Source organism: Akebia trifoliata, chromosome 4 (genome assembly GCF_017979445.1).
Source record: "Akebia trifoliata isolate Shusen 1 chromosome 4, ASM1797944v1, whole genome shotgun sequence".
NCBI classification, from domain to species: domain Eukaryota; kingdom Viridiplantae; phylum Streptophyta; class Magnoliopsida; order Ranunculales; family Lardizabalaceae; genus Akebia; species Akebia trifoliata.
In genome coordinates this window covers 19,756,228-19,766,234 of record NC_141378.1, presented here as the reverse complement: position 1 = coordinate 19,766,234, position 10,007 = coordinate 19,756,228, and the positions used below count along the sequence as shown (strand labels likewise).

Sequence of the window (10,007 nt, the reverse complement as noted above, 5' to 3'; positions counted from 1 at the left end):
CCGCACATCACACACACCACATAGAGGGTGCTCCCTTGCAAGTGGCCTTGAGGAATTAATGCTCATACTGGGTTTTGAACTCACGACCTACGGACATTAACTGCTTATATGTCTGAAATTACCATTGAACCAACTCCTCAGGGTTAACCACACCTAATCACTTTTTCCCTTTATATTATAGTTCTAGTTTTCTCTAATAAAAATTACATTTATGTATATATCTCTCTATAAGTCTCCTAAGTTCACACATTCATGTATCACAGTTTCCTATTTATTCCTATATAAAATCTAGCCAGCGAGAGGTCTTTTATTTAAATCACAGGATCCTATTTTGTATGTTCCTAGGAGAAAACACGACAGACTTAATCTTATAAGCCACCAACTCAGACATACTCAAAAATGAGTAGGATGCAATAGTGATGACTTCACGATTGGATTTTGGATAATCTAATAACATATCAATTAATGAGATCAAGAGTAATTATTCAAAGAAACTACTTGCATATTCATTTTTCAAAGGATCATGCAATTGCAAGAGGCTGTTAAAGAATAAGATGCATTGTGTTAAGGTGCATGAGATTCATAGTGTCACTCCTGGTGTATCTCATCACAAATTATAGGTTGTGAGGGAGAATGATATATGTAGAATATATCAATAATTAGGATATTCTGCATTAGAATAATTAGGAAGTATTCATAAATTAGAACATTTGTATTAGGTTAGTTTCCATTACTTGATTGATGCAATATTTATAAAGGGTTGGGATGGGTGGACTCCTAAGAATGACTCATGAAAAAAAAACACTTGATCCCAACCCTTTAAATACAAAATCCAATGGTTGAGATTTATGAGTATCTTGATAACACAAATCTCGGAGATACTTATCCCGAGGATAAATTTCAACCATTGTATTTTGCATTTAAAGGATTGGGATCATGTGTTTTTTTCATGAGTCATTCTTAGGAGTCAAGGGATGTGACCCATTTATAAATACCCTATTGGGTTCATCACTTCATATTAATCCAAAAATTCATCAATAAACTTTATTCTTGTACATGGTATCATTGTACTTATAAATATTGCATCAATCAAGATATGAAAAAATATTTTAATTTATCAATATTTCCTAAGGTAGACTATATGTGGATAATCATTATAGTAATAACTCGAGATCATGACACGTGACATGAATACAAATACGAATCAAATCCCAGGAATATGAAAAGACACGCAAGCATCCGAATCCGAGAGATATAAAATAAAGAGTCTAGGAGATATAATCTGACAAGTCCGAGGGATATCGAAGAGGCAAGTTCTGAGTCGAAACACAGAAATATCGAAGTGGATCGTAAGATCAAACTCCGAAATACACGGGGATCAATGAGATGTAAAACTAGGGATTTTCCTAGATTTAAGGAAGTCGTTACTAAATATAGTTCCGTGAATCTAGACCTGAAAAAGGATGAAATACATTCCAACTAATACACCGAATTTGAGGAGAGACAATATCAAAGGAAATCCAAAAAAGATCATGGAAAAATCTCTATAAATAAGAGGGGAGCCCCACACAAAAGGTACATTTTTCTGAGATAGAGGAGAAACTCTACACATTTTAATACTTATTTTCTAATTAGATCGTCGGAGAGGTTGTATTGCAGGCACCCTTAATAGTTCAGAATGATCAAAATCAATGCAGGAGTTTCAAATTTCAAGGTAGTGCAAGAAATTGCATCTACAATTTGTTGTTGTCCGTGGAAAACGATACAAGGAGAAACGACCAGCATGGGAAAACCAAAGCGAAACAACTTTTCATTTGTGGTGAGATACACTAGCAATGATGCAATGTATCTCATGCTAGTGTTATCAATGGATCGAGATCGGGTCAATTTTGTATCAATCCAATAAGATTGGATTGGGTCCGGGACTAATCCAATAAGAGTATCGGATCAAAGCCTTATTGCTTTATATATATATATATATATGGGTCCCGTTCAGCAACAAACATTTTGACAAACATTTTGGCAAAACATTTTTCAAAACATGGGTTAGAGGTTTTGGAATGGGCTAATTTTTGGTGAAGATGATCTCTACGGTGAGGAGATCATCCTCACCAAAAATCAGCTCATTCCAAAACTTCTAACCCCAGTTTACAAGTTGAAAAATCGTGGACCGTCCATTTTTTGTAAACCATTTTTGATGGGGTTAGAAGTTTTGGAATGGGCTGATTTTTGGTGATGATGATCTCCTCACCATAGAGATCATCCTCACAAAAAATCAGCCATTCCAGAACCTCTAACCTATGTTTTGAAAAATGTTTTGCCAAAATGTTTGCCAAAATGTTTGTTGCTGAACATTTCTATATATATATATTATATATATTATATATATATATATATATATATATATATATATATATATATATATATATCAAAACTCAATATTGAGATCCAGATCCAATCCATTAATGATTGGATCAAGTACAAATCAGGCCAAACCCGATTATATATATATAATCTAAATAAACTTTATACATCTTAAGAAATATATACTATAATTTATATACTTTAAACATATTATCAGATCGGATCCTAATCAGAGCAGGGCATGATTGATCCAGATCCGATCCAATAAGATATCAAATCGAAACCTTATCAGAAACCAAAATTATCGATCAAAATACAAAGATATCGGAATGGATCGGATTTCGAGTCTAATCTTATCCATTGACAACCCTATCTCATGCTCCTTAATACCACGATGGATTGGGTCAAAACCCGGCCCATTGACAGTCCTTAGTTGATATGATAAAATAATCTAAGATTGAAGACTATTGTGTATAATAGATTCCTATGACAGACAAGTCCAAAACCAACCTGTTGATGACCCAAAGCTATTGGAATTCAAACAGTGATGATTCATGATTCATGATTGAGACTCTAGACCAGATTCCACTGTATGCCATGGTGATCACATTTAGTCCTTATTTGAAAGCAAATTAGCCATTAAAACCGGAAGAGTTAGCCTCATCCAGCAAGATCACAACCATACCAGAATTTGACCAGAAAATAATGCTTTGACCATTGTGTTTATTAAGCCTGAGAAAGCACATCCACAGCTGGAAACCTTACACAAGGACAAGCAGGTAAAAAAAAATGATAAGATTCCTTATGTTATGGGTAATAAAGCGAGAGAGAGAGAGAGACAGATAGGGAGTTAATTAAGATTTTAAAATATAAAAAAATGGAATGGGGAAATATATAATGTATCTAAGGCACATCATCCCCACCCAATTCTACATCGAAACACCGAATCAAGCCACCGATAATCTGTAGGCCATTTATGATATGGACCATAGCCCAAAAAAATTTCATTTAAATAATACTTCCAATTTGCAAGATGTATAACCTGTCATTAAGGGGAAATTTTTTTTGAGGCGGGCAACCCATTTTAAAGTTTTGAACCGACCCCTTTCATTGGAAAACGCGTGGCATTTTCAAAGATGTATTTCAAATTTTGACGGATATGAAAGGGGGTGAAATAAATTCAAAATCCCACATGTCTTATAATGAGGGTTTCTATAAATTTTAAAGCAATCGAACTCATTATTAAGTGATCATCATTAATGATTTCTTGAAGTTATGCCAACCTTAACTCTCTACGGAATGGTTGGGATCTTTGAATAGTAATGGCACATATAACATTCTGAATTTCAAGGGAGTTGATTTCAAATTGAAAAACTTACTATTTTATAAGTTAGAATTGTATTCAGTCTCAACGATGTGAAACTCTTCTGATGGACGTAGATTTGGTCAAATCATGTAAATTTTGTATCTTTTTTTTTTTTAAATTGTGTATATTACTAGATTTAGGGATTTGAGTTTACAAATTTGAATTGGATCAGGTTAGATCTAGAATTGATCAAGATTAATTGTCGTATTAGAAGTTTTCGAGAGATCATAATTCGTAAATTTAAACTTGATTGAATCTGCACCCCCCCCCCCCCCCCCTCTTTTATGTGACACGCCCCCTGATGTGTCACGTGCCAGAACCACAGATTATTTCCTTGGGATACACAACTATACATATTTATGAACCTAACTATACCCAATCCAAAAGGTTGGCCCTACAGATTCAATGGTCCAAATTGATGAATTGGTGGGCCATGCGTATCATTTTGAGAGAAGGATTCATTGATGGTGATGGACCTCAGCTTCATAATTTATGTTCTCTAAAGATATGAAATTTGTTAGTTGGCAGTGAGAGAAAAAAAAAATGAGTGTACAGCAACAACAGGTCTGTTAGGATAGTTGGCAAATGTGTCAGTAAAAAGGATATCAAGTAAAGCTTGGTGTTGAAGAGAAGCACTTCTTCATAGATTAATAAATAGTTCTCAAAGATTAAAGGTTTAGTGATAATTTACCAACAAGAGCAGTTGTTGGCAGTAGTTAGTCTGTCATATAGAATCATACATTTCACCTGTAACTTTGGCAGGTAATCAGACCCTCTCTCTTTCTTTCTCTCTGTAACTTCCCAACAATTTCTATTATCTTTGATATTTAAAAAGTTAGAATTGGATACCTCTTTTATTGATTCTGCAAAAGCCCAAGTAGTGATTTTGGTTTTTTGCCAGAACTAAACCAGCATTTGACACTCAAGGGTTCCATCAATAGCCCATTTAAGGAGGATGGTCTTTGTAATATTGGAACCTTACCCCACTTCAATTTCTGTATAATTCAAGTAGAATTTGATGCTTTTAGGGTTTTTGTAGATACCCATTTGAGGAAATCTGAAAAGGGTTTCTGCTACTGCCCTTTTTTTTTGTAGAGGGGTTGTTGGATATTAAATTTGAAGCTTCAACAAACTCTTTTGCTTCTACTAGGGTTTCTCTAAACACCATTGTTGAATCACAGAAATTCAAGCATTTTTAGGGTTATGGATTAATTTCATGACAAATAATAGAGTAGAACAAAAGGGTGCATGCTTTCTTTTATGTGTTTGTTGATGAGCTGTTAACTAATGCCATTCTTTTCTTCTTTGTGTCCTTTATGCTCTGAAAGGTTCACTTTCTTGTCTGTTGGGGCATTTTTATCACATTAGTGTGTGCTTGATCTTGGCTGTTTAGAAAGTAGAGTTAAGAGCTGATGCTGTGTAGATTATATGCCTTCTACATTTGATTTCTACTTTTATTCCTTTGTGTTTGTTGGATGCTTCAACTGAGTTGGTTTTCTTTTTTTGCTTTAATCTCCTCTTTACTCTATAAAGCTGCAAAGGTTACTTGTTCTTTGTTGAGTCCTACAAGAAACTACAAGGTATTTTCAGTCAAACCCACATTTGGCTTTAGTTAGAGAACCCCTTTTTCTTTGAAATTAGCTCTTAATTCCTGGTTTAGAGACTGTGAATTGGGCTTTTTTTGGAGTAGGATTGGTCAAGTTCATACGATTTTAAGTGATTTTTTCCATTTTTTGGGGTATGGGTGTGGATGATAATGGTGATTTAGGGTTTCAATTGAGAGTTGGGAGCCTTCTCAATTGCCCGTCTTCGGGGATTTACGTGTCTTCACAGTCTCAAAAGATTGCGGAATCGACAATGAGCTCGATTTCTACGTGTAAATCTTCTAATGTAGTAGAGTCATCATTCTACAGTACTGATTGGGATCCACTTGTTTCGCAGTCACCGAATTTGGAATTTAAAGGTTCTTCAATGGCTTCTCAACATCATATTTCCATTTCTTCCTATGGTGGTGATGTATTAGAAAGCCAAGGAATCAGTAATAGTTCTCCCCTTGTTCGGTGTCCATCCGATCTTAATCTCATAGAGTTAGCACCAAAGCTTCCAATGTTTGGTAGTTCGAGCTTCTCAGAGATGGTAAGTTCCTTTGGCTTGACCGAGTGTGACCAGTTTGCTAATGCCGATGATCCTTCTGATTATCCCTCAAACATGGAGGGTGGCACTAAAATTTTCTTAACAAATTTAAGAAGTTTTCAAGAGAACCTCCCGATTTCGGATGAGGAGGCCGGGGTACCTTCACCGAATGAAAAGAAAAGGAAAAGAGTGCCGCCCGAACACCATGCGGGAAAGACCCATTCTCAATTTGATTCCATTCAGGTAGCTCGAGTTCAATTTTCATGATCGTTGTTATTTGATCCTTCATATGGTAATTTTGTTCCATTCTATGTTGTAGAGTGTGAAGGTGGAACAACAGAAGGATGCTTCACATGAGACCCTTGAGGGTTTGAAAGAGAAGAAACCAAAAAAAGAACCAAACCCGGGTACAAAGTTGTGTGGTAAGATAACCGATAAACAATCTAGTTCTCGGAATGGGAGTGATCCCAAAGAAGATTATATTCATGTGAGAGCCAAGCGAGGCCAGGCTACCAATAGCCATAGTCTAGCAGAAAGAGTAAGTTCTTCATGAGTTATTGTTCCTCTTATACAGAATTTTCTCTGTTCTTTTCTAGATTTTTGGCTTAGAATTTGTTTTTTTGTTTTTTGAACTTGTAGGTGAGAAGAGAGAAGATCAGCAAGCGGATGAGGCTTCTTCAAGATCTTGTGCCAGGATGCAATAAGGTATCTTACGATGGTCTATTGTCTGTGTAAGCTAAGCTCTCATGTTGCTTTTGAAAGCTAATTAACTTGGTTTAATTTACTATCGAAGGTTACTGGAAAGGCTGTGATGCTTGATGAAATTATCAATTATGTGCAGTCCTTGCAACGGCAGGTCGAGGTATGCTATTATGAAACCTAAGTGCACATATACATACTAGGTTTTATTTTTTCAAAAATACATGGGAAACTGCAGTTCATCGGCCTCAATGAATCCATACCCATGGGATCCTACCCATAAACAGGTGACATTGATCGAACTGTTTAATAGGTACCACACCATGTATGGGGTGACCAAGTTTAGTTTCTTTCTAAGTGTTTAGTTTGTCTTCTAGGCCAACCAAGTTTTAGCTCTAGATGTGAAGGTTTAGATCCTCCATGGGTTTAGTTCAATTTTTTGGGTTTTGCCGTAATCAAGACTTAAGAGGGGACTCATAGACAGAATGATCGACCATGGGCATTACGTACGGTGGGTTCTATGAGGATGATGATGAAACCAGTCTATTGTACATTTGCAATTATTGTTTGTGTTAGTCGAGCTCTGCTTAAAAGCACCAAAACTTCAAATATTCAACAAAGCTATTACTTGATGAGTTGAGTGAGGCAACTTGTCTTTATTTTATTATGGTTTAATTGGTTTTCTTATTCCAGTGATTTAGATATAAAAATATGTGGCTTGCTTTGATTTTGCAGTTTCTATCAATGAAACTTGCCACTGTTAACCCAGAGATGAATATCGACATAGAGCGTATTCTATCCAAAGATGTAAGAATGCTTTGATGCTATGACTTCAAACCCAATCAATCTCAATTTTTTAATGGCTTGTTATGTATCTTATCTTAGTTTCCTCCAATTTAGATTCTCCATTCACACGGAGTTGGTTCAGCCATACTCGGATTTGGTCCTGGAACGACCTCCTCTCACCCTCAATCACATATTTTCCAACAGGAATCCATGCATGCCATACAGAATACACACTCACAGTTATCCCCCATGACACATGTAAGCTATATAGACAAAAATCTTCTTATCATCCTAATCTAATACTTTTTATTAAGAGAGATTCTATTGCCACACCAACTTTTGCTAATTCCATGCCAACTCATATGTAAATCACCAAAGAATTAGCCCAAATCTTGGGGTGCCTTAAGCAAAAGTTGGTGTGGCAATAGAATCTCTCTTCATTAATCTCATTCATTAATTTGAGAAAATTAATTACAGGTACCAAGCATATGGGATGATGAGCTCCAAGGTGTTATTGAGATGGGTTTCGACTCCTAACCCCAGCTTTTGACAAGTCCTCGGTTGATCGAACATTTTTACTAATAGATTCGATAGGAACTTGAAAACAGAAAGCTATTCTTCAGAGTTGTATAGTCCAAGCTCCTAACAGTTTGTTCTTCGAATTTTAGTAGAAGAGAGTGACTTGATAGACACACTGTATAGTATGGCAGCATAGGTGACTTGATTGGAAGAAATGATTGTTTTGTGGAATTTTAATAGAATAGAGTGCATTTGATAAGTTTTGGGAGAGGTTTTGGAGAGATTGTAACAGAAAGATTGCTTATATAGAGTGCATGAAATTGATGGATTTGGAGTTCTTAAGTATGCGTTGGGGATTGATTTTGGTTACATTTCATGTCTTCAAAGCCATGCTTCATTCTATTCCAATAAAGATTCCGATTTGTTGAAAATGGGATGTTAGCCTTTTTCATCTTTAAAAAGGGTGCTTCTATTGCCACACCAACTTTTATTAATGGCATTCTAAGATGTGTGCTAATTCTTTGGCAATTTACATATAAATTGGGGTGCCATTAGCAAAAGTTGTTGTGCTAATAGAATCTCTTAAAAAACTAGAGGATATGTATGATGGTTGGTAGACCCACAAATATTGTTGAAAATGAGATTTTTTGGCTGAAGTGCTATTAAGAAAAGGAGAACCGGACACATGCGGTCCCAATTAGACACAAATTTTTAAAGAACACACCTTTAAGCTAAACAAACACTTTACCCCAAAAAAGAATAATAACCCTAATATGCCATTGATCGTTTCTTGAAGTGATTGCTCTTTCCCTTCAAATATTCTTTTTGTTCCTTTAATTATAGGTCCCCTAACAAACCGCTTAAGGTGTTAGGGTCCCATAAGATTCTCTCTTTGCGTGAAGTCTTGTTTTTGCCAATTTTTTTTTAAATTGAGATGGAATGGACTCAGGAAAGATTCTGTGAATAATGGAACAATGATAGGAAATGAGATCAAATCTCTTTTAAGGATGAACAAACATTTGTATCATGGACTAGTTACTATGTTTCTTATAGATTTCTTATATTCATTCTAAGCAATAAGTTTGGTTTGGGTTGAACTCCATTCTTTGTAGCTTGCATGCACTTGGATACTAAATGTCACAGATGACAAAACTAAACTCACTTTAAGCAGCCTGAAACCCATCAGAGAAGCTATGGGAGGGTCAAGACTAGGAAGGTACATGGAAATGTGTATTGGCCGATGGAACTATATGAGTTGAACAAGACCATATCTTACCTAACCATGAACTTCCAACCTTTAGGGGATAAAACTCTTGAAGATCTTGTTTAGAAACACCAATAAAGAGGAGCTGCTATTGACACCCCAATTAAAGATTAAAACACACTCTTTAAACATCACGAAGGTTTGGCTCAAATTATAATCTCAAGATTACAAAATATTAAGCACTTCAAACAATTTCAGTAGTTGTTTACAATTATGATTGGGTTCATATAAAATCCTAAACCCAAAATATAGAAATCTAGAAAAAAAAAAAAAAAAAAACAACAACAACGTGAGAGCTATTGGCACTCCAACTTTTACTTATTCTCAATCATTCACTAATCTTATTTATTTTTTTAATTGGGGTGTAATAAGTAAAAGTTGGGGTGCCAATATCAGCTCTTTTAAATAAAAACATGAAAAGGACCTCATGAGTCAAAAGCACTTCATTTCTCTCCTTCCAACAACATTATTATGATTAAGATTCTCTTTTTTGAGTTGAGACCCTCAAATTCAAACTTTAGAATAGGATGGAATAAGGAAGAACCCCATTGAACTCACTGTTGTGGAAATTGTAGGCGAGATGGGAATGACCTCACTGTTGTGAAGTTGAGGATCGACTACGAACTATGGCACTAGGAAACAAAAAGAAAATGAAGAAAACCTGATAAAACTATCATATACTCCGAGATAAAGTTTTAATATGGCTCAGATCAAATTTGAAACTCTAGTCCCAAAGAACAAGGAACAACAACAATGAGGTGGGGGTCCGCTTAAACCCCTAATTACCTTCCAAATAAAAAAAACAACAACAACTACAACATATACTAAGGATTTGGAGCCAACTAAATGAATAATATTCCTCCATTGAACTTTGTC

The 10,007-nt window shown here is 35.5% G+C and overlaps 1 protein-coding gene across 3 annotated transcripts; it reads left to right on the top strand.

The window, feature by feature from the left end:
- Window positions 1–4,351: 4,351 nt before the first annotated feature.
- LOC147404366 (transcription factor bHLH49-like) lies at window positions 4,352–8,212 on the top strand. 3 transcript variants are annotated; one of them, XM_086440296.1, is made up of 8 exons: window positions 4,352–4,492; window positions 5,672–6,106; window positions 6,183–6,401; window positions 6,503–6,568; window positions 6,657–6,725; window positions 7,298–7,369; window positions 7,463–7,606; window positions 7,826–8,212. In XM_086440296.1, exons 2-8 carry the CDS (start codon window positions 5,702–5,704, stop codon window positions 7,883–7,885), a joined length of 1,035 nt encoding a protein of 344 aa, XP_086296422.1. In that variant the 5' UTR covers window positions 4,352–4,492; window positions 5,672–5,701; the 3' UTR covers window positions 7,886–8,212. The 3 variants fall into 3 exon arrangements, with proteins under 3 accessions (XP_086296422.1, XP_086296420.1, XP_086296419.1); XM_086440294.1 differs by lacking the exon at window positions 4,352–4,492 and having other exon boundaries at window positions 4,607–6,106; window positions 7,553–7,606; XM_086440293.1 differs by lacking the exon at window positions 4,352–4,492 and having other exon boundaries at window positions 4,666–6,106.
- Window positions 8,213–10,007: the final 1,795 nt, after the last annotated feature.

Excerpts from the sequence above, each read along its gene's own strand:
- LOC147404366 (XM_086440293.1), top strand. The coding sequence starts at position 5,471 with ATGGGTGTGGATGATAATGGTGATTTAGGGTTTCAATTGAGAGTTGGG. Across the intron at positions 7,370-7,462 it reads AGCGTATTCTATCCAAAGAT|ATTCTCCATTCACACGGAGT; the intron begins GTAAGAATGCTT and ends CCTCCAATTTAG. Across the intron at positions 7,607-7,825 it reads AGTTATCCCCCATGACACAT|GTACCAAGCATATGGGATGA; the intron begins GTAAGCTATATA and ends AATTAATTACAG.